Source organism: Cryptomeria japonica, chromosome 4 (genome assembly GCF_030272615.1).
Source record: "Cryptomeria japonica chromosome 4, Sugi_1.0, whole genome shotgun sequence".
NCBI lineage: Eukaryota > Viridiplantae > Streptophyta > Pinopsida > Cupressales > Cupressaceae > Cryptomeria > Cryptomeria japonica.
The window spans coordinates 308,091,971-308,117,537 of NC_081408.1; the positions used below are offsets into that span (position 1 = coordinate 308,091,971).

At 36.1% G+C, this 25,567-nt stretch overlaps 1 protein-coding gene across 2 annotated transcripts in view; it reads left to right on the top strand.

Annotated features, from left to right (window-relative positions):
* The window catches only part of LOC131054331 (PH, RCC1 and FYVE domains-containing protein 1), a 50,206-nt gene extending 27,838 nt beyond the window's left edge, over positions 1–22,368 (top strand). For both annotated transcript variants that reach the window (XM_057988813.1, XM_057988820.2), the window contains 4 exons: positions 2,224–2,370; positions 20,348–20,808; positions 20,975–21,803; positions 21,978–22,368. In XM_057988813.1, coding sequence (XP_057844796.1) covers positions 2,224–2,370; positions 20,348–20,808; positions 20,975–21,125 — 759 coding nt within the window. In that variant the 3' untranslated portion in view covers positions 21,126–21,803; positions 21,978–22,368. The remainder of the gene's footprint in view (positions 1–2,223; positions 2,371–20,347; positions 20,809–20,974; positions 21,804–21,977) is intronic.
* The last annotated feature ends 3,199 nt before the right edge of the window (positions 22,369–25,567 follow it).

Genomic DNA, 25,567 nt, shown 5'->3' on the forward strand with positions numbered 1-25,567 from the left:
GTGAGAGACCATCTCAGGGCGTGCAAGGGAATTCTATTTGCAGGGATTTCATTTGTGCTTAAAAGAAGTCAGTTTAGAGGTGATTTTGCTGGTTGAAATCTGAAGGAGGTGCTTGCTTACTTGCCTAGCTGCCCCCTTTCCTTGACAGTTTGAAGTTGTTTGAAGCCCAAACTTGCTTCTCCAACATTGGTTATCATTAGAACTTCATCTTCAGCATGTGTGGAGTAGCCTTCAACCATTTTCAGTCGCTAGAGGGGTTTCCAACACAAAAGACCAGTCCATTTGCAGACCGTACAGCTCAAGGGTATTGGAGTTTCATTCCTACCAAACATTGGGGTTTGGTGAACCAACTTTGACCCATTTTTGGTGTCCTGATTAGACTTATATTTTGGGCAATATTTTGAGTGGAAAGAGGCAGATTTTAAAGTGCTGCAAACATATTTCTGGGTGAGCTACTTGGCTGCCACCTTACCATTAATCAGACCTCCTTATCTCCTGTTCTCAAGCACATCAACTACCAGATTCAGGAGTAAACTCTCTGGGTATGTCTGAATTAGTTTTGTAAGGCATTTTCTAGTCTTGGGTTATCATTATTATCAGAAAATGTTGTAAAACTTAGCCCCTAACTAAATCTGGAAATTTCAAGGACTTGGTTGCATATTTTCAATTTATTTTCAGCTTGTTTCATGAATGCAAAAATAGTTCATTTACTCAATATCATTGTTCAAACAAACAAACCATTTTGCAACTTCTGTCTAGCTCTGAAAGAAAACAGAAAAAGAAAACAAATAGTATGTTTAATTAAAAATTAACCAGCAGGTTGCTACAAACCTGTTCGTAGTGGTTCCACTTGGGGTGGGACATTACAAACAAGCTCGAAGAATACTGGACAATAAATTATTCCCATACTGTAGAAGATGAAATCAACTTTATAACCTTAGGACTATATGGACAGTTTGATTGAGACAATTGTACTAATCCTAATTCTCTAGAGACATCATTGCTATATAGAGTCCAACATAACCAAAACAATGAGAGAAGTCTCACTTAGAGCAAATTTTTCAAATCGTAATTATAGTAGAGGATTGTAGCAGAAGCTAATTACAACACAAGTAGGATCAATGACTAGAGATTACAAATCTACAAGGTTGATTTGGGATACTGGTAACTCCAAGAGCATCCTATCTTGTGATTGCTTGAGGACAAGCAATCTTGGGAATGGTGGATTGTCATGCCCCTGCAAAATTGCAACCAATTGCAGCTTACATAGGTGCCCATTTTCAACTAGGCCATTGAAGGTGGCACCAAAGATAATGCTAATAAGTTGGCACTAGATTTCATACTAGTGGTTTAGAATAAAGAAGAATTTAATTAAAATTAAACAAATCATCAAAGGGCAGCAAAAGTTTGTGACTCCTTCGAAGGGTCGTAGTTTGTGAAAGGTTGTGACTCCCTCAATAATAAGATATAAAGGGAGATCATTCCATTGTGGAGAGGACATCAATTAATGGAAGAAATTATGAAGTGACATTGCAAGTAAATATTACAGCCAAAGAGGATGAAAACCCTCCAAGGAAATTAAGAGAGGACGATTATCCTTACTTCTCCTATCAAGTTATTGGACAAAAACCCATAACTTGCCTAGGTATCAGGGATAAACATTCAAGGAAAAATAGCTGCAATTCAGAAGGAGAATTATTGTAGAAAAATCAAGGTAAGTTTATTTTTAGAATTATGTCAAAGGGATAAAACTGAATATTATAATAAAATTCATAGTTTTTTATTGTTGTAGCTATAAATATAAATACAAGTATCATTTTTGGGTTAGAATTATTGTTTAAAGGCAGAAGTAGGATTTAATGTTCTAGAAAGATACATTACACTTAAGACCGCACTTTGTTCTTATGGTGATTATTTACATTTGCAAGTGAACTGATTTTAGTTAAAATCACGCGTTGCTGTTTTCTACATTAAGGAAGTTTAAAACTTCAGCTTGAGATAGGCTATGATAAATCAAAAAGTTTATATGCCTAACCTTGATCCTGGTTTTGTCCTTTGGTATTAATAAGAGTTACAAGTAATGTATGAAATATAATTATTTAATATATTCAAGTAACCCTTGCTTTTTATCTAGATACATTTGAATTATTATGACCGCTCACAATTTGATCATTATGCATTGTCATGGAGAAAGATTTGCATTAATAAATTTTATTTTGGCAGGTTGATAACCTCACCCGCCGTTGCCAACTTCAAGAAGTTGAACTGGAACGCACTCGAAAACAATTGAAAGAGGCTATTGCAATAGCGGGAGAAGAAACTGACAAATGCAAGGCTGCAAAAGAGGTTATTAAGTCTCTTACTGCACAGGTAGGATTTGCCAGTGTTGATACTAGATATATTTTCTGTATTGAAGATAGATTTGTCCTATATGCTGTATTTGTTTAGTTAGTTTGTTTAATAATTTAATTAATTCCTTAGGCCTGTTTACATTGTTTGAAGGAAAATTGATTTGCTACCCTTGTTTTGTTCTTAAAATGGTCGTTGTAAATAGAATCAGGTGTGTTTTTTTGTTTGTGGAATGCCAGGACCGTATTAAGAATCGACTCTGTTTCTCTAACAACATAAAGTTCTGACATACCTGTTGTATTAATTATACATCATTACAAAATATGATAGGAAATCATAAGTTACAAGCATTATGAAATACTTGACTAGAACTTTTCACTAGATTGAAGCATGTTTTGGTATGCTTACAAAAAGTTCTGTTACTGTATCTAAAATCTCAAACTTATTTCTACTTCAGAATTGGAATAATCTGGAAGACCTGTTTACCTTTTCAAGAGTCCTTATCTGTCAAAAAAATATATAGACTCCCCATCTTTGTTTTTCTTCATTTCTCTAAAATATACAGAAACTCTCTAGTCTTTTTTTCCCCTATGCTTTGAACTTTCTTTATGGTCCTAATTTATTTTGGTGATTCTCTTGTGTAGTGTTCCAAATTTGATGTTTTTGTTGTTTTTTCCATTTTTACATCTTTTTGTAAGTTTTCCACTTCTGCTGATTGTAGTTTGCCAGAAGCTTCTGAAGTCTGAAATTTATTAGAAATGATCCAAAGATGCTAAATATCGATGCTTTCTGTACATCCTGTCTTGAAAAGAAATGCACTCATAATCAACTTTCGAAAAGAACTTAATCCTTAATTCTACAAGGATATCCTTTGGAATGCCTTTTTAATTTTTTCAGATCATTATCCAACCCATAGCTAAGCAAGAGTAGCAGAAAGTCTTATCTTCGTTTTTTGCTCCAACTGAAAGGAACTTGACAATTCAATTCCCAACGACAAGAATTTCTTCTACCCAAAGAACAAAGCTTAAAAGTGAATATGTAAAGTTTAAACCATAGAGGAACTGATGGTAAATGCAAAGAATCTGGTTCATAATCTAGAAGCTAAGCTATCATTTACAGTCGTGGCATTTACCAAATGCTAGGGACCCCTTATGATAACTTAAATTTTTTATATCCTTGTTTAAAGAATGTTGTGGTAAAGAAACCTTTTGAACAGTTTGACAATTTATTCCCACATGTAGGCAGCTTAATGGTTACTCAGTTGTACTCAACATATGGTTGAGCACTGAGAATACTAGTCTTTGTTAAGTTGCTTTTTTCAATTTATCTAGTATATTGAAAAGTTATCATGAAGGTTCACAAACTTTTATGATAACCTTATATGTAGGTGGACTTATTGCAAGTTGAGAAATCATCAGGCTATATTATTCTATTGCAAGTCATAGCTGTTATTTTCTACATAACTAGTTGTGCAATGATGTTATATTCGGTTATCTGTTTCTGTTTTAGTTGTTATACTGCGTACATGTTATTACTGATGAATCTGATACAGCGACACAAGGAAAGTTTTATGTAACTGTTTGTAAATAATAGTTATGAGTGTCAAAGAAGCAAAATCACACTGAGGAGTAGCCAAACAACCAAGCAGAAAGTAAGGGGCATTGGGAGGTTAGTAAGATTATGGCAAAATAGCATTCAATTGATGTTGATAGCAGTAAGATTTCTGCCAGAAATAAAAATTGACTCATTGCAAACACATGTTGGCAGTTAGAATTATCACAAGTTGATTCAGAACTAGGGGAGAATCAACATTGGTTGCCAGGAAGGATTCAAATCTTATTGTCTAGACTAGCTGAAATAAGAAACCAGTCATTTTGATTAGTAAACTATCCATGAAAGTGGAAAATCATAAATATTAGTGAAACACTGTTGAAAAGGAAGATAACGAAGTGAAAACATTCTGGAGAATGGTGTCAAAACTCTCCCTGATTTCTAAACTAGTCTAGCTTGATGGTGAGCCTAATCAAGATCCAATGGCTAGTCTTAGGCCATATGTAAACAAACATGTTATTCAAAGGAAAACTGTCCACTCCAGAGTTTTCTTTATTCCATTCTTTGTAACCAAGTTTATCACACCTTTGCCCTTCCCTCCCAAACGAAAAATTTCATCTCTTACTAGTAACAAGGGCCTTTGGGAGAAAACCCTATGTCTTTTAGGAGGACATGCCCTCCTCAAAACCCAAAACTCATCCAAACATCACATGGGTTGTTTCATGGGACCCTTCAGCTATGTTACTAAGTTGGCTATATGCCCATTTGCCATTGGTGAGTTTGATTTGGGGCCTAATATGTAGTTGAGATTGTCATGCCCAATATTTTAACATTGGAACATGAACAAAAACCACACATTTATTTTGAAAAGATATCCAAATGCCACTCAATGTTGCCCTTCAAATGACTTGCTATTAAGTGCACCTAAAGGTTTTGCATGTGCAACTTCAAATCAGGCACACCACCTTGAGGGCGGGAAGGAAGATAATGAGGTCGGGTGAGGTGAAACACATTTCACTTACCCCACGATGATGGTTGTCCTACTAGACTTAGGTTCCCTTTATGAAGAGTGTGCCTCAAGTGAATACCTTCGTGAGTCATTTTACTTAGGGTCTCTATATGAGTGATGGAGGCCAAGACTGAATGACAAGGGGTTGACCTAAAGATATTTGAAACATTTTATATTAACTGCTTTAATCTATAATAAGTTTAGTCATTATTTCTCCCCAATGGTAGATGGTTTTAAGTTTGGACTAACATTGAACACTTGACATCATATCCTTTTCTCCCTAGAGTTTATTTGCATAAATTTAGAGAGATGAGGTCTATTTCAACCTTTCTTTAATCATTGTAATAGGGTTAATCTTACCTCCATTGATTCAAGGATCAACAAAATTGTTAAATGAAACAAATCGCTCTTCTTTAATTAGTTAGTCAACTTGATGGTACAATTTTCTCTTTGTATGCCAACCATAAAAGAAAATAAATCTCTCTTGGGAAGATCGATTCCCCTAATTTTACTTAGTACATTAACAATGCTATACCCGCTTGAGTCTTCTATGCAATTTCTAAAATTCAATGATCTGGAACTTAATAGCAAAGCTCATAGACCTGCCTATAGGAAGATTCCTTGATCCTTAAGACCAAAAAGTTGGTGATGCAAATATTGCCAAGTTCTTATAGGGAGTGGAGGAACTGATGAAACTATATATGTATCATAGAAGAAGTTCAATAAAGAAACTTTCCTTGCCTTAAGAGGAGTGTCATCTAGGGAGGAAGATTCAAATGTTTGAAATCACATCAATTTGTTCTTCTAAACTGGTTAGGGACATAAAGATTGTTTCATTCACTTAAAATCTTTTATCTTCTCTTAAGACCCCATTGATGATTGTAAGAAGGTAGACTTTAAATAGGACTCTTTATGTTTATCCATATTTGTGTGAAATCATAACTTCAATATTTGGTCCATTAAAATTAAAGATAATAAGAATATATATATTTCTATGGGTTGAGTGACACCAAGGAAAGCACCTCCAATGTGTTCTTCTATCTTATCAATTCACGGGAGGGCTGCAATACGGTTCTAACTATTATTGTCTAGACTTGATGGATATGGGCATGAGGCTAAGCATTCCGATGCTAAGAGGAAATCCAAAATACCAGACACACCTCTACTTACTTGATGGGCATTTAATAAATAACTTAAGACTTTAGCGCCTCTTTTTTTTTGATCGGTTAATGGTACTTATATTAATTTTTCAAAAATTTACATTTTCATCCAAACTGCATAGTCTGTAACTTTCTTACGGCAAAGTCTGAATACTGTAAAAATCATGCCCCCTATCTTAGATTGACATTACTACCCTTGCCCAGACAACCATCATAATCTATTGATCATCATTTACATAGAAATACAAAATTTTAAAGTCTATCATACGAGAGTTTATTAACAAAACATGGATCCATAATACTGTCACTACGCTACTACTATTTCCTTGCCTTTACTGCTCGCAGCCCTTCCATCATCCAATGCCACCTCAGGATCAACTGCATCATCGTAGTGCTCTGGTGGGAAACCTATCCATAGTGTCCTTGGTTTCTTCTTCTTCGAGCCTCTCGGGTGACCTCGTTTGTGTCTTAAAGATGAAGCCTTTGCCATTCGTGAGGATCTCATGTCATAGGGACCCCACTTCTCTAGTTCCCTTTGGATTTCTTGCCGTTCGCGAACCAACAAGTACTCCATTACACCATACATGCCGATTTGAACAGAGGCCCGCCAAACTTCTTTGTTGCAGTTTGCGCTCCATATGAGATATGGGTGCAAGAGAGGATAGAATTTTGCGACGTGGAGCCAAGGTCCATCAGGACAAACAAAACCCTTTCTGTCTCGCGTCATCTTCATGAAACTTTCAAAACCTCCGCACCATTCATCTCGGATACAACTACTAACAATCCATCTCACCTTTTCTGCATTTTCCAACTCGAAACACCACGCCACAAACATGGAAGCGACATCAACATTGGTTCAGTATTTGAAGTGAGTCTTCAAATAGTCATCCCCAAGAACAATCTTTACCTGCGTGAGAAAGTCTTTTTCATCAAATTTGAAAACATTTGACAGTCTATTGTCAAAAATTTGGCCCCAAAAAGCCACCATGGGCCTCACCGCTTTCAGGGAAAAGTTCGGTTCCATACACTAGTGACAGAAGGATGCATTGAGTTTATCTCAATGCCAATTGCCGAAAATGAGAAATGCAGCAGCTGCTCACCAACTCCAACTTGACATTAAGTCTTATGGCTTGCTACGTACGCCTTATGCATCCAAATCGAGAACTCTAGACTTGCTACATGAGACATTAATGCATTTGTCATTCGAAAGGCGGGCTAAGCAAGTTGCTAATAGCAGCGCCTAAACACAGCTCAAATTTGGTATGACATAGTAATTGCTAGCGGCCACACCATCCATTCAGACCCAACACAAATTTGTGCCCTTGACAAGCAAGGGATTTGAAAGAGATCCCCATCGTTTCACACGCCATTGGGAGCTTGTCCCCGTATTTGCTCTGACAATGTGTTTTTAAAAAAATCTTTAATGAAAGCCTGATCAGCAACTCCCGTACCATGCCACCCATCACTAACGACTACTCACCCCCATTTCACCTCAAATCAGCCCAAAATTATACTGTTGGGTTGATAGTTTCTATACTGATGTCGCCAACTTGTAAATCAAAAGCTTGGTTGGCACAAGAATCGGCATCCTGATTGCTCTCCCTCAATACATGGGATACATCGAAATTTCTAAAGGACGCTAGGAGACTTCTAATACATTTTATCTCTCTGTCAATTTTCCAGTTCTGGGCTTCTCCTTTAATGATGTCATGTATGATAACCTGAGAGTCTCCTTCTAGGTGTAAATTCTCCACACCTAGTCTATTAGCCAATTGGACCGCCAAAAGAGCTGCTTTATCTCCAGCTTTGTTATCGGAGCTTGCATCTAACTGCTGTTTACATTTTGGCCACCACTTCCTCCCTGCTATCTTTCGCAACGCAACCCGCACTTGATGGTCCAGGATTGCCATGAGCAGCACCGTCAAAATTAATTTTGATCCACCCCAAGTCTGGTGGTCGAGGTTTAACCCTTTGAAACCCATTAACGGGGACTTTAGCACCTCTTGAAGACACACTTACCCTACTTTTTAATCGATGGAAAAATAATTTGGATTTAATCTACATTGGACTTACTCTAATGTTATTAGTTTGGTGGTGTGCTACAAATTCCAACTCCCAAAATCGACAACCCTAACCCTAAAGTCAAGGGATGGGGAAGATAGTGACTTTCTGCATGTCGGACGAGATGGTCTTGGGTTCGGCTAGGGATTGACTTGGGAACCTTGGGTCCCTTGTGGTTTTGTCTTCCTTCTTGCCCAAGCTGGACCCTAGGTGAATCCAAGGTCATCCCCATAGAAAAACTTAAAAAAATGCCAAGAGTAGTTTAAAAAAATGCTGAATGGTAATAATATCTGGGCAACCACAATATTTTTATTTTTATTTTCATAAAGTAATATTCAGCCAACTTGTTGGAGATAGTTTGTAGATGGAGAAAAATTTAAATTTGGAAACTAGGCACTGTAAATCTTTATCATGCATTTCCAGCTATCAATTCATATGATTTATATGCCTGTGGTTTTCTACAAGTAAATGAGTAATTTCTGTCAAGATGCAGAAATTTGCTATATTGTTCTTTAGCAGAAGTAATTTGACGTTTGTTATGCCATTGAAAGTAGTGACTTTGGCAGCCAACAACAATATGGATAGTTCCAACCAAAGTTTGAAAACTTGGACTTGGACTCGACTTGGCTGCCCAAAATTTTGAATCAGACTTGGGACTTGACAAAAAAAATCCTCATAATTACACAAAAAAAGAAATTAATGCATTTAGAGAACATAAAAGTCTAATTTGATTCTCAATTCGTCATAATTCAAACATTACACCTGTCATTTGACCCTCAAACTCTCAAAATCTGAAATTTCAGTCACTATGTCTGTTATTTTAAGGAGCCAGAAGAGTCCAGGCTCAGGATTCGGGAGTCCGAGTCTAAGACTCGGGTTTCTTAGAGCAGGACTTGACCAGACTCGGCCAGAATACGCTCAGGAGTCCTGGTTGACTCAATTCGGCTGAGTTCCATGGAGTACTTGCTGATCCTCAAACTTGGGTTCCAAGAATAGCTCTTATGTTCGGCTTTTTATTTATGTGCTTTATTTCCATCTACACCCAACACCAAAGCATGGTTAATCTTTTTTTCTTCATTCTATTAGGGTTTGAAATATAGGTTTCTTATTTTTCTATATTGTATCATCACTTTCTACTTTATTTATATTTATATATTTGTAGATAATTTAGTTAGGGTTCTATTGGGGCCCCACCCTTAAACATCAAATCTTCAGTATATAAACCAGAGTTAACTTTTTACAATATCAGCTTATGAAGACAAGCAAAATTGAAACCCTTTACATTGCCAGCAAGAAAATAAGAAACATAAAGTTTGAGATGAAGACGGCCATACTACCAGTACTAGAGCTGAAAATAGCCAAAACTTGGAAATTAACAAAATCAATATGAGATGAACACTACAGTCCTGCCTGAATTCAGATAAAATTCACATGGACAAATGAATGCCTAACAAATAAGAGTGAGTACTTGTCATCGAATCTGTGCTTCAAGCTGTTCCCATTTACATCTGCACACTCCTCTCATTCTCATCAGGGAAAAAAATGGAAATATGTTTAGAAATTTCTTATGGTGGGGAGTGAACAAGGAATTTAAATAACTATTAGTTGAATGGGTTAAATAATCAGGCCAACATCTGACAATGGGCTAGAAAAAGAATAGTTAAAAGCTCCTCAAAAAGTCCCTCATAGCCAAGCAACCCTAGAAAGTAGCATCAAATGTAGCCACATTCTATCTACCAACTATGGAATGAGACAATTGGCAAAACCTGCATTTTGGATTGGAGAACTCTGTTATTTCAAATGGCTGGACAGGTCAAACAAGATTAGAAACAAGAATAGGAGTTAAAATATCATCTGGCTTGCAGGAAGTGGACAAAAAAATCATTTTTAGTTGGAATGCTGGCTTGTCACTCCAAAACTTATTCTGTAGCAAATTTAGGTTAACCTGGATGCCTAAGGATATGGCCAACTTGTTGAATCATTTGATCCTGCCCTAGGGTTTGATTTTGAATGAAAGTGAAAATATTTAAATCACCAACTCCAGAACTTCTCAGTATGGTCACTGGTCACGCTACTCTGCCAAGAAATACAGAACATTTAGTAAACTGCAAAAACTGATGAGACACTATTATTTGGCCCTACACTAATACAACTGAATGCACTGCAGCCGACACTTAAAAATAGTCATCAGCAAAATACCCCTAGACCAAGGAGAAGGAATTTCATGACAGAACCCTCATAACTAATGTGTTAAAAGTGCAGGGGATTCCAAAGAACAACAAGATACTCCAATCAAAATCACAGAAAGAAGACTCAAGGCACCTCTACATTCAGTGTGCAATAGCCATTTCAATATGAATAGAGTTATAAACACAATCACCATCTTCCAAGCAACTCAACTTCAAATTGACCCAGGATCTATGACAAATGGTTGTTCAAAGATCAATTTTGACATGGAATTGATAAAATTCATATATCACATCAATTTCATTTTCTGAAACATCTAGAAGGAAAGGAAATGCAAGATTGTTTACAGAAATGATAAGGCATCTGCAAACTATCACCAGTCTAATACAATGGCTCATCAGAAGCACAACACTTATACCAACTGCATTCATATTTTGTAGTGACTCACTAACCATGATAAATACAGCAGCAATATGGATTAAGATAAACAAATCAACAAATAGGGCAAGTTTTATGATTTATCATTTCCTCAAAAATCTCTCAAATCTTAACTATAATGAATGAATTAATTTTGACAACTACAGGCAGTAACATTTCTTATGTCCTTTCCTGATGGCTGCATTAAGCTTCCATTATGTCATCCCCATTTACTACCACCTGCCCCTCATTACAACTCCATCTATGTTGCCATAAACAATGGAGATTATTTAAGGGAACTGTCACTTCTTATTTTACAATCTTTCCATAAAAAAAGTGGTCCATGGAGCCCAGCAATTCAAAACTTCAAGGGGAAGTAGTTGCCTCATCTTTAGAAAGCCTGAAATACAATTTTTCTAATAAATGTTTATTTGGCTTGCTCTTATTCCTCCATCAGAAAGGTATATTCCAGAAAATCAAGGCAAAAAGACATTGATAAAATGGTCTGTACACAAACAGCTCCAAGCGGCAAGTCCAACTGAGCTTACCAAAGGATTGCTGCCTATCCTCATAGAGAAAGACGGGTTGTTTCACATCCCCACCAACACACAACAGCCAACCACCCATCTTATCTTTCTTTTCCCAACTTGCTACTAGGTTCTTCAATCGCAACCTCCGTTGGCTAATCCCTCTCGTAGAAGCATACATCTTTAATTTATAATCTTTTTTTGGCATATCTAGCACTAAATAACTGACGAGAAATTAAATTTATAAGGTGAATGTGTTTCTGCTGGTTTTTAAATCCTATTGTCACGTGATTTACTGCCAATAAAATGCAAACAATTTCAAATTAAAAAACCACAATTCTTTTGGTGTGTAATTGCACTTTTTTCTTGCTTAAATCAGATTTTTTTTGTTGAAAATTCTATGAGGAGAGTTTCTTTTTTTTTTTCTAATTTTTCCCAAACCCTAACCCCAGCCTGATATTGTCCAATGTTTTTCTCAGTTTTATCCCATTAAATTGAATATATTTATTTTTTGGTTGCTGAGAAATTCTTAGAAAGATATTTGCTTCTGTGAACCCTTGTCATGTCCCTGGACTTTTGGGCCTTATAACTAATAATTTCTTGAAGGGCCAATCAGACTAAAAGAGATTATAATAATAAATAACAGATCGCCACCTTAAACCCATTTAAGTACTAAAGAAAGCAAGAAAGAATCTGATCGGCAGTCTGTTTGGATGAATACCGAATAGTGTTAAATATCCTTAAGCAGTGATTATTATCAATCATTAATAAGCAACGATTAATATGAGTCAAGTCAGGGACCCATACCCATAACATGGAGTGATTGTAAACAGCAAGCCTTATTTAATACCGTGTTAAAACAAGTCGATGGGCAAGAATAGGTTTGTGTTAGCAGCACTTAAAATAATGGGCCAGTAATTATAATGAAGAGGCATGAATTAATCAAAGTCAATTAAGAATAAAGAAGCTTGTGTTTATTAAAAAGGGTTATGACTCTTAAATATAGACATCGGGATGTCTCCCATCATAAGGAACAGGACGATATAAATTGGAGGAGAAAGAAAGGAGATGGATATCTATGGGGAAAGAGAAATATAAGGAGAAATCGAACGAATTCAGATGTTCACACGCACATGTATGTATGTATATGTATATTCAGAAAACTATCTTATTTATAAGACTTCACAATTTTCTCTAATGTTGAAGGGACATCAATTAATTGAGAAGAGGCACCTCTTTATGAAGAAGGATATCCTTAGCAAGTGTTGTGACCCTATGCCTCCTCTTGAAGGCTATATAAGGTAGATTCTCATTTGAAAGAAGACATCGAAGGAGATCAGATTGTGATATAAGTAATCTGCATTCAGGATACAACAGTCTTGTGATCTAGCAAGTGTTGTGGTATGCAATGTGATGATATTGTTTAACATATAATCTCTTATGTATTTTTGATATAGTTAATATTGAGAATTGCTAATCTATCTAGATTCTTTAATTATTTATTTAATCTATTTATTCTCCTACAAACAATCGTGTGGGGTTAGTAAGGAAACACGATTGGGAGGGCAGAGATAGGTTCCCTATCTAAGTAGGCCACCCCTTGTTGGATGGACAAGAGTTTCTGCCACTTGTAGGCCAAGGGGTGGTTTTTGGAAGTGAAACTAGAAGCAATCATGTATGGGTTAGTAAGGAGACATGATTGGGAGGGTAGAGACAGGTTACCCATCTAAGTAGCTCACCCCATGTTGGATGGTCAAGAGTTCCTGCCACTTGTGGGCCAAGGGGTGTTATATCACACCCTTCGACTTAGTTGTGGTGAATGTTCTGGGCACTCCATCGTGCTCTCCTCTCCAACCCCTACTATGGTTGATTATTGGAAATGAAGCTATAGATTAGATCCAAGTATGTGATGTTATTTAACTTAATTGCTTATTTACTTTAAAAGTTCAATAGCTATTATATGATTTAATTATAGAATACTATTTGTAAACAAATTACATTGTGGAATTGTTACATTGGGCAAAAATCAGGTATACCCCAATTTGGGGACATTACACCCCTCCCTCTATCCAAACCTCCTTTATATCCAAGCAATCCCCATGTGAAGTCATATCCTTTATTTCTACCATTGGTCCCCAACATTCCCCAACATATCTACTATCTACATAAGCGGCACATGTCTGGGCAATGTTGCTTCCCAATTCCCACAGAACTGCACCAGCTAGATTCTTTTTGGGGTCCTTGGATTCTTACCACAACAAAATATGAACCACCAACCAACTTTCTTCATGGCCAGTGAGAACACTATGGCTACTTCACCTAGGAAGGAAAAAATAGCTAAGGAAAACGTAATAATGGAGGTTTTCAACACTTGTTTTTAGCATCAAATTCTTAAAGGAGTCTTGGTGCCCAAGGAAATCCTAATCCATCTATGAATTGAATTTGGAGCAAGGCAATTAACAATCTTGATATTTGAGAGGCAACAATATATACAAAGAGGGTAGTTGGTAATTAATCAACTAGACCTGCCATACCTGATCAACTACCCAATACATTTTTCTGTAACCATCTATTATGGCTATCATTACCCTCCCTCCTGCCCCCTATTACATCATATGTTCAAGAGAACAAATAAAGGAGGTTTGACAAGTGTCGAACTTTACTGTTGCAAGAGACTTGGTAAATATGTAGGCATGTTGCTCTTGAGTGGAACAATATTGGAGCTGGATATGCTGCTGCTGGACATGTTCGTGGATGTAGTTGCATCAAACTAAATTTTTTCGTGCACTCATGAAAAATATGATTCTGAACAAGCTTAAGCACACTTTCATTGTTGCAAAAAAAAGTTGTAGAATGTCTTAGGAACACCCATGATTGGGAAATTGTGATGTAATCATATTGCCTCATATATAGCTTCACCTATGGCATGATATTTTACCTCTGTGAAAGAGTGAGCAACAGTGAATTGCTTTTTGCTCGCCCCTGGTGTTGGTCCAGATCGCAAAAAGAAAATGAAGCGTAAAGTAGACTTTTCGTCATCCACAAACTCAGAGTCTTTTTGTAATCCAAACCATATTCCATTGTACTATAGACATCTCAAAACATGCTTTGTTTCTTTCAAAAAGGCAATCTTAGGTTCCTACATAAACCTATAGAGATAGCTCATAGCATAGTTGACATTGGGCTTGGTGTAGGTCAGTTAAATTAGATTCCCAATGAACTAGCAATAGAGGGTAATATTAACCTGAAGTGATGGATTATTGCAAGAAAGTTGTAATGCTGTCTCCATGGGGATTGATATAGATTTACAATCTTCCATCTCAAATTTCTTGAGCAATGTCTTGGCATATCTCATCTGGGAGACAAAAATCTGATTTGTCTGTCGCCACACTTTACACCAAGACAATAATATAGGAGCCTGAGATCTGTCATGTTGAATGATCATTGGAGATCATTCTTTGTTGCTGCAATCATGCGTAGAGAACTAATAGTGATAACAAGATCATTGACATCTACAATCAAAATCACAATCTCCCTTCCTTGATCTTTGAGGTAGAGATTGGAATCATATGGATTTCCTAAATCCATGTTGAAGAAGATGCTCATCAATTTTGATGTACCAAGCTCAGGGAGTCTGCATCAGATCATAGAGGGATTTCACAAGTCTGCACATTTTTTGGTGTTGGTCAGGTGCAGTATACCCCTTAGGTGGAGTCATGTGGATTTCTTTGTGATCTTTATTAAGAAAGGCACTCTTATGTCCATTTGATGAACCTAACAACCAAACCATGTTTACATTGTCAAAACCATTTTGATATTTAGCATCCATGGCATCTTCCCAAGGTGGTGACTCAAGCTTATTGCACTGTTTTTGGTTTAGAACTTTGAATAACTGTGCACATTAGGGATGGATTTGCTTCCTTGTGAGACTTCGTGTAAGTTTTTGGTCTAGTGGCAGACTTATTTGCAATTGCATTTGCTTTGGCATCCTTAATGGTGGTATAAAACCACTTAACAATCTTTTTATGCTTAGGAGATAAGGATGGAGGCAGTAAAAGAGGTGGAAACTGATCCATTGGAAATAAAGTCTCTTCTTTTGCTTCTTCATCAAGTTCCTTCTTCAAGTTTGGTAATTCTCAGTGTTTGTGAATTGATATGTGATGGTGAGAACGTGGTGCTGCATCCTTTTTCCTCATTAAAAACAGCATTCTTGCTGTTGTACACCTTCTTTGTAATTGAATCCATAAGCTAATATACTTTCAACTCTGAATTGTACACTAGAAAAATACATTTCAAAGTTTTTTCATAGAACTTTGTCCTTCCACACCTTAGGTATGTGCATGAAAGTGGTGCACCCAAACATAGATGAACTACTCGCCACTCGGCGAAACTCGCCAAGGCCTGAAAAAAAAAACTTGGGAAAAACTCGGAAAAACTCGACAAAAACTTGACAAAAACTTGACAACTTAAAAACACGCTTAAATTTAATTAAAAATGCATTTTTTTGCAAAATTTAATGAGAAGATGCATCCAATTGTTGATGAAATAGCTTCAGTCTTCGGCAAGATAAAGTCAGAAAAACTGGCAGAGCAGAAAAACTTGGCAAGTTTACTCTGTGAGTTTTAAACTAGTACTCTGCGAGTTTGCCAACTATGCACCCAAACACTTGAGATGTGAATTGGAGGGCTTCTTCCCAATTCTCTCTTCTTCAGGAGTGATGTTCTCAAGCACTTTGGTGGGTGTCTGATACTGAATTCAACAAGTACACTGTTGTATAAACTACTTTAGCTCAGTATGTAAGAGCTAGATTTGCATCCTATAACAAACATCACACCATTTCCACAATACTACGATTATGCCTTTCAATATCACCATTTTGTTGAGGTGTGTAGGTACTAGGTAGTGTTCAACTTCATCCCATCTTCTTGTAGGTAGTGTGAAAACTCCCTATTTATGAATTCCCAACCTTGATTTGAGCAAATGGCCTTGAGGGAGTGACATATGACGTTTCTGCAAGGGCTCAAAATGCTTTGAATTTTTTGAATACTTGATTTTTGTGAGTCAAGTTATAGACCCACTATTGTTTGGAATGGTTATCCACCAAAAGTAGGATATATTGGGCATTAGTATGACCAGTTGTCATAGGTCTGACAGATCAGTGTGCACCAATTCCAAGGGACTAAAGGCTCATGTTTCTGCAGCTAAAAAAGGAACTCAATGTTGCTTCTCAACCAGATAGTTGGAGCAAAGAACTATTTTCTGCATGGGGGCAAATTCTAGCGCAAAATATTCAATGCAAGTAGGTAGCCAAAATTGAGATGGCCACATTTTCTATACCAAAGAGTAGTGAATGAACTGGTTTTGACTGCAAGGGCCTTGTCTTCAGGAGTGACATTAACAAGTCGAAACATTTTTCTGACCCCTGAAGCATGAGCAACAACTTCACCATTGAGAATCATGTCTCGAATGAGACAAAGTTTCTCACTTGTTGGTCAAATTCAACCTTTACATTGTGCTCAAGCGATTGACTTATTGGTAAAAGGTTCTTTGTGAGCCCTTAATATATGTAACCTTTGTAAGTTGACATTTGTGAGTTTTGAGTGGTAAAGAAATATTTCCAATACCCGGTACTTCATAAGAGCTATCATCACCAAGTGACACTTGCCAATATGAAGTTGATGGAGTGTGATTGTAGGATCACTCTTGTTTGCCTTTCATGTGTCCAAATGCACCAAAATCAGCATGCTAGATAGGTCTATTAGATGTGGAAGCTTGAGTCACTACAGCTGACATAAATTCTTCTTCATTAGCTTCACCTATAGAAGCAACATTGCCATGTTGTTTGTTAGACTTTTTCTGTTAACAAAGATTATTCTTTCCGTCACCCTAAGAATTTTTTTGTGGATTTTGCTGACTAGATCCACCATTGTCATAGGAACTGTATTAACATTCTTGAAGATTGTGTCCCTTCTTCCCACAAATAAGACACTTCTTTTTCTGTGTAGAATTGTCCTATTTGGATTTTGGTGAACTTGATGAACCACTGCAACGTTTAGGTTGATTTCTCTTCTACTGATATGTGAGGGCTTGATTGTATTGGGGGTTTGAGGTCTCACTAGGGGTTTGCTCTTCTTGTTGAAGTGAATTCACTAATACCTCACAACATGGTGTTTTGCTAGCCAGATTGAGAGATGTGCCAAACACAGGAAATGAAGGGGACAGTGCTCTCAAGACAATAAGGGAGTCATCTTTTATAATTTCCCCTAATACATGCAATGATGTCTTTATCTCAGCAATTCTTTTGAAAAATTCTTTTAACTTTTCACCATTTTATATATGCAAACAATGGAGTTGACACTGCATTGTTTGTACATTCATACACTATCTTGAGACGATCCCAGGGCTCTTTGGTAGTGATGTTGGACTCATTTTATTTTATTTGAATTTTTAATTTTTTTTAAGTCTAGGTTTGTCTCACTTAGCTATCTTGAGGCAGCCTGTCAAGATGTAAGAGGTATTCTGCAGTATGTTTGTTGGCAACATATGGCATGACCTCTTTTTTTGGGTGCAGAGGCAGGCCCTCTTTCCCTCTAGGTTTTGGTAACATTGATCCATTTGTACCACCCACCCATAGATAGCTTTGATGTTCTACCCACCTACAATATATGGAGGCAATCGAATATAGAAGGGCCTACCAAGTGAAAGGGTAATCCTAGATTATGATTGGTGGGTTCATGTAAATTATTATCTTAGTTTTGTTAAGCCCATTATGAGTATGAATCAGCTTGCTTAAACAGTTCAACCATAATATACTTAAGTTTTTCACAATTGATGAGATTGAGATCAAAGCTTCTAGAACAAATTGTGCATATTTGGGCAAAATCTATGATGGTATCAACTCGTTGATTGGAAAAATGAACAGATTAGTAGCCAAAGGGCAAGATCCTTTTGAAAGATTTTTCAAGCAAATTGAAAAAACCTTATTGCATGGTGGAACAAAATAACCACCCTGCTGTATCTCCTTGCCTTTTCCATGAATCCAAAATACTAAAATATTTAAATACTTCCTTTACCTTGGAGGGTTCCACCATACAAGGATATTGAAGTTAGTGATAGATATAAGGTGAAATTCAGTAGAATCTTCCTAATCTGAATATAGAAGACACTGTTTGGATGAATATAGAATCTTCCTAATATGGAAGTTAATTGATTATAGCCTTGATATGTCATAATGTTAGTTCTCTTCAGCATAAGTTTAAGAAGGGCTCTCATATGTGATAGCACCTTCATGGCAAGGGATTTAAAACCTGCTATAGTCACTGAATTCAGACTCAACATGCTGATTGGGGACTTGCACTCGACCTTGTACTTGGCATCCAAACTTGGCAAATTGAAAAAACCATGGAATATAGATATTTTTTTAGGGATTTAAGGTTTTTCTACATACTTCATGGCGGTAAAGGAGTTAAACAACATTAAAAAGAAGGAAAACTAATTGGATTACAAGCTACTTTGATCACATACACAAGTATACATTGAGCAAATGAGTACAAAAGTGGATTTGAACTGGAGGAAACAAATTTTTTAAATATATAATTTATAAATATTCTCAAGTGTTTTTGGGGTATACGTTACAACCTCATTCCTTCAAGATTCTATAATAGCATTTTGTGATCTTTCATTTTTTATTGCTTTATACTTATATAAATAAACTAAACTTACTTATCCTCAATAGGATCCATGTTCCTCTTGTGCTCAGCAGAATTGAATTACATCTTAGTTTTACTGTAGTTATTGCTTGGCATCCATTCTCTTCAGCAGTGTGCACTCAATTCTTTTATTATAAGTTTTTGTATATTTATTAAGCTGGGTGCAGATCCCTTCTGTTTTTTTCAGTGTTCCACGGAAACGCATTTCCCCCTCCCAGGCCCAAGTCCCCCCGTCCCCGGAACCCGTCCCTGAAACCTTTTCCCTTTGTCCCCCTGTCCCCCCGTCTCCCTGTCCCCAACATCCATGGAACACTGGTTTTTTTGTAAAAGAATAGTGTTTGCTTTTCTTATTTTGAGTTATGTCAATGTATTTATTTTAGAACAAAGCGCTTTTTTCCTGCTTTAGTTTTTAAGGTTCTCTTTCCTATCGTAGGTGCTCTACTAAGGTGGGGATATTTTATTGTAAACTCTAGAGTTCTCTTGATCTATAAAAGAGACCTGCAACACACCACTGAAACATGTAGAGAGCATCTTTGGGTTTTCAGCTAGTGTAGTGTAATTCTTCTATCAATTTTAATAAAAGCTTAGATGCAGTTTTGATAGTTAATACTTAGGAGTATTTGCTATTTCTATTCTCAGCAGTAATGCACTTGTAGATTAGTGTACTCAGATCTCCTGCTTTGATTGGAATTTTCATTTTAAGTTACATTGTAGTAAGGGTTTGAATTTCTGGGTGCATGATCTGCTTATCATGGTCTGAAAGTTTAACATGGTATTGAAGTTGTCTTCTTGATGTAAATAGTTATTTTTACCTCACATTTGGCTCTCTCAAACTGCACTTTAATAATACAGAGTTGTTTTCTCTTGTCGAAACACTTAGCTGCTCAAAATCTTGTTTTATTACTTAAATTCTTTTGGAAAACTCATATAGATGGCATGACTCTGCCTACTTCATTTCTTATCATCAATATTTATATATTTTTCCTTGATAAAAAGAAAGGTGAGCTCATTACAAGTAAGGAAATCATCAGGCTAGATTAAGTTATATTGATCTATTGGAAGTCATTGCTGTTAACTTATTTCTATTTATAGTTAATGTATTGCAGATATATTCTATTATCTATTTCTGCTCTTATACCACTTACTATAATTTATGAATAAACTGTAAAGAACATACTAGGCTGAATACATTTTATCAATAGATATCTAGTATGCTATGCAAACTTTCTTTCATAATCTCCTATGATCCATGAGGTAATGCAAACTATTGTTTTTTTAGCTTGTACTGTTTGATATGTATCATTTTATTAATAATGTGGCTTCTTTTAATGGTTTTGGCAGCATTTATAATGTGGTTGCTTTTACTTGTTTTGGCAGCTGAAGGATATGGCTGAAAGATTACCTGGAGGAGCTTACGTTAATAATAGACCTAATTCCCTGCCTACATTCACTCCTAATGGTGTAAATATATCCTCTGTCAATGATGCTGCAGTTTCAGCTGAAAAAGTTATAGAATCTCATGGTTTTCAGGTTGCTCGTAAATATAATTTTTCAGAGGCAGACTCCAATGGTACTGTTAGCCCTTCAGTGGTAGATGGACCTGTTATTACAAGCAAGATTTCTTTTCAGCCAGTTCAAGATAGATCAACGGAATTAAACTTGTTATATCAAACCCACAGTATTGATGAAGCACTAAGAAGTGGGGTTAGAGGTTCAGCAGAAAGTAAGCATGACCGCGACCATGAAACTGAGTGGGTTGAACAAGATGAACCAGGTGTCTATATAACACTTGCTCAATTGCCTGGAGGGGAAAAAGATCTCAAGCGTGTGAGATTCAGGTATTTTTTTGGTGCATTGTGTTTTCTAATGAGGATGGACTTTGTTTGGTGTTTTTCTGGGGTAGTATCTTTATTGGCATCATCAGACAAGCTTGTTTTTATTTTATTGGTTAAGAACTTAGGAAATACACTTGATTTTGATTATTTTTGGATTGCATGTTTGCAGTCGGAAAAAATTTAGTGAGAGGGAAGCTGAACATTGGTGGGCAGAAAATCGTGCTCGGGTATATGAGAATTACAATGTTAGGATAGTTCAAAGGACAACCATTGTTCCATCATCAATGTCAGGAAGGCTAGAGAATATTGGCAAAGCTTAGTCTTTGTGCATGGATGAATTTTATTACTATGCTGATGGGCTTTCCTCAGCAACCTTATGTTACTAGTATAAGGTGATATTGGTGGGCTTGTCTCAGCATCCTTATGTTAATTGTATGAGGTTGATTTTGGTGACACATCATGATTTGCCCAATATCGTGTGTGCAAGAAATCTACTGAATTTTAGTGGCCAGAGTATTTTACTGGAAGATTAATTTGATAATGGGATTAGAAGCTTGGGTGCAATATCTTTTGACTTCTCAGAGGAAAGGTACATTTGGATCTGGCATGCAATTTTGTTTTGTCCTTGATGTGGTGTCACTGGCAGATCCAACATTTTGTGAAGTAAGAAATGGATGCCATTGATGTTGATAGAGAAGCATGGTGGAACTTAGTTATGAGTTGTGTACCTCAGCAGTTTTGGTGGGAGTCAAGTAGACAGGAGTCTACCAGGGATGGTCCATGGAAATGTTGTGTATAATACTGCAATGTTGTGCATAATCTAGCAAGTGTGGATGTGACTATCTAGATGTGGAGTGCCAGGCAGTGAGGGGAATTTTGCATTTTCTCGTACATTATACTCAGGCAATTATCAATTGCCTCTCCAAGTCTTCGGTTGTGGCTTACTCATCTGCCTGTCAGCCTTTTTTGGAACCAAAGCATCTATTTATAATATGAAGGTAACAGAGCGTTCTTGTCAAACGAATTGCTGGTATTGAAGATTTTATGCTTCCTTAAACAAAGTCTTTATTTTTAAGATTTCTTTTCTTACCCCATCAAGTTCAGTATTTTAAATAAGAAGCTGTAATATTTCTTTGCATCTCCTAACAAGGATTTGCTGTTTCTGTTTGCAGGTGCTCGTTCAGCTATAGAAAGTGGTGCAAGCCACAAACCATTTTTGTTTAGACCTTTGTAATAAAGATTGTAGATCAGCACGTCCCTTTTTTAATCCAGTTGTTCTCATCTCCATTCATGTATGGGTTCACCCTGCTAATGCACTTACATACGTAATGTATTCTTGTCGTCTTCATATTCTTGGTGCTAATATTTACCCATGCCCTTTCAATTTACAACCATCTTAACTGGAGGATTGAGAGAAATAGTGACCCCTTGCAAGAAGGAATCTTCATTCGCATTCTTTTAATGGTCATCCTTCAATATTTTATTAATTTATGAGCATTCTAGATGTTCTTAGAGATATAGTGTTGCTTCATGCCAATAAAGTAGTATTTCTTTGCAGACTGAGTATCGCTCACAGAAAAAATGTAATTGTATGTTGTCCAAAATTGATATCACAGCAACATAAATTCTCCATTTGTGTATAAAAGATATAGTAACCTAAAAATCAGAAAGATTTGTGTTCAACCAGTGCTGTACAGAAATTGTACGTGTAACAAAAAAGTGTCTGCACTTTGTGGTTTCTTTGAGAAGTGGATATCCTGATATCTGACATAAGAAGTTATAAAAAGGTGTACTGCTGTCGCAACAAGAATATAAATAATAACAATAAGAGTAATGATAAATGTACTGCTATTATAGTGGAAGTAAATCCTTTACTGTTAGAATGTGCCACATTTGTGGTAAACCTTTTGTTAATTAGAAACATGTAAAGTACACTGCATGATAATAACTAAAGTTAGAGAAGTCCAATGAAGCTAGCATTGTTAGTGCCAGAGGAGGATGCTGGTGCATGACACCGCAGACTTTAGCCCATGGTCATGCTCTTGGATTGGAATGCTTTTGGTGCCAATAATGCTTCATTAACCAATTCTTTCTTACAGTTGTTATACATGTAAGATTATAAACGTACACCCACATATAATGAGAAACATAAACACCCTGCACATGAAAGATGTTATCGTATTACAATTGAAGAGAACCCAAAACTAGTGGGATATACCTCTTTCTGGGATTATTGACACACACGTCCAACATACAGTTAGAAGTTAAAAGAGGATTATGGTAGAACACAATCCTTCTCTTTTGTTTGTAAATTGTTTGCTAATTAGAAACATGTAAATATTAAATTACGTCACATGATGACAAGAAGTTAGTCAAGGTCCACGAGAAACGGTTCAGCTATTGTTTTTAAATTGCTTGCAAATTAGGAACTTGTAAAGCATGTCACACGATGATAGTCAAAAGTTAGAGAAGGCCACGAGGCATGGCTTTGAAACTGCCAGGGATATTAGTATCATTGAGGACTCTAATACATCGACATCAACTCATGTTTTCCCCCGAGTAATGTTTCTAGATTAAGAAGCTTATTCTGTACATAATACCTCATACTACGTTTTTTCACAGCAGTTAAAACATGCAATATTTTTAACATGGCAAGATAAGTTTAAAACTATTACAATAAGATTATTAACATAGACCAACATGCAAAGAAAAGTTTAAGGCTATTATAGTAAGATTATTAACATAGAGAGCCAATACACAATAGAAATTTAAGAGGATGGCACGAATGAAATTCTCAAGTAGTGGGATATGACAGTGGATTAAATAGGCTTGCGCCCAATATACGATGAATAATTAGCAGTATTATGGTGGAACGGAATCCTCAACTAGTAAAGTATGCCTTAATTGTTTATAAAATACCTGTATTTAGAGCTTGTAAATAATATGATAATAGCCATAATCTAGTCAAGCGAAATCCTCAGTGTGATTGCAATTATCTTTATATAATTTAAGTTAGAACCTTGTAAATTGCATCATGTAATAAGCACAAGTTAAAGGAGCCCCTTTTTAATGCAAATTTATCAGCAATGTTAGTTGATTTTGATATTGAACAACATAAGACCCTTATTGTTGAAGCCGGTTGGTTTGTATTCTGTCGCTAAATAGGTGACATCTAATATTCCTATGGTAGTGGTCAAGATCTGCTAGGAAGATCAAGCAATCCCTCTTTCGTATCCAGAAGTAGAAAGAAAGAAAGAAAGAAATTATTTTGAAATCCACGAAGCTAAATATGAAGAAATTGTAACAAAGAACACTCCATGAAACCACTGAAGTGGCGGATAATATCTTGACACACTCGAAAAAGCCTGCATGAAATGAGGATTGACAAATCATCAATGTAGATGCTATATTTGATTGAATAACCATTGGAACCCCTACTAAACCTTTGAATTAGCTGGTGTTGGAAGTACCATACCTTTGCTAAATGATGAGTTCTTAGCTCATGAGACCACCCCTTGAAAAATAGAAAATTGAGTAGAGAAAAGTTCAACAAACGAAATGAAGAACAACAAATTCTAGAAGACAAGGAATGTGTACATTTGACAACTGACCTTGAAGATCCTTCACTAATCATGCATGGCATGATTAGGAATCACATGCGTAGAGTATCTGCATGATTGCATAATTAGCAATTCTAAATATATCATTTTATTACAAGAAACTGAGTGAGAAGACGATTTTTACTTGTAAGTCAATAAGCTAGACATTAACGTTTCTTTGCTATTGATGCTTAAGTGGGTATGAGGAAAAGTACCATTATGTGGAACCTAGGGAGTGCTGCATTTCAACTCCCATAGAGAACTCCATATTGGACTAGAGTTTACTTATATCACCGAAGTCTATGTTTGTTAGAGAAATCATTACCTGATATCAAAATTTTATGTTCCTTATGAAATTCATTTATTTGTTTTATAAGAAAATTCATGGGTTGAGAAAGCATTTCAAAATTTAGATACGAGAATATTAACATATTCAAAAATAAAACTTAATAGTAGGTGAGTTGAAAGCTTTATGTAACTTAATTAGTAGGTGAGTTGAAAGCTTTATGTAGAGAGGTTGATGAGAATGAAGTTGTAATAGACAATTACAAGGAGATTGCTCTAGTTGTTTGAACACGATTAAAAAATAATGAAAATTGGTTGTAAGATTGAGATAAGAATACCTAGTCTTTTTAGTGTTTTGTGATGACATGAAGTATACAAGAAAATTAGATTGATCCCAATCATTAAAAATATTAGATTTACATGGTTTGAAGATTTTTTGGGGAAGTTCTCAGTTGATTCCTATAAGTGATCTAAAGAGTGATCAATCTTATAAAATATACTCAAAACTGGGAGACATCAAATGAAATAATTGCCTTAAAAAATTAAAATCTCAATATGGTAAACAATGAATATGCCAAAATAGATGGGTTGTCAATTGAAATATTTCGATGTTTTGGGGATACATTCATATGAATCTTATGAATTGTGAAAAAAATTTGCACTTGTAAGGCTCAGTCCTACTAAAATTGACACAAAATTCATTTTCCTAAAACTAAAGCTAGGGCAAGCTCATCAAAGGATAGTTGTGAGCCAATTTCTATATTCAACAATATCTATACAATATCACCAAGATTAAATACTTGAATTTCATGGGGTTATCTATTAGAATATGTAAAAACCCATTGTTATGGGTTCTTCATGGCATCAGTTACAGGGGT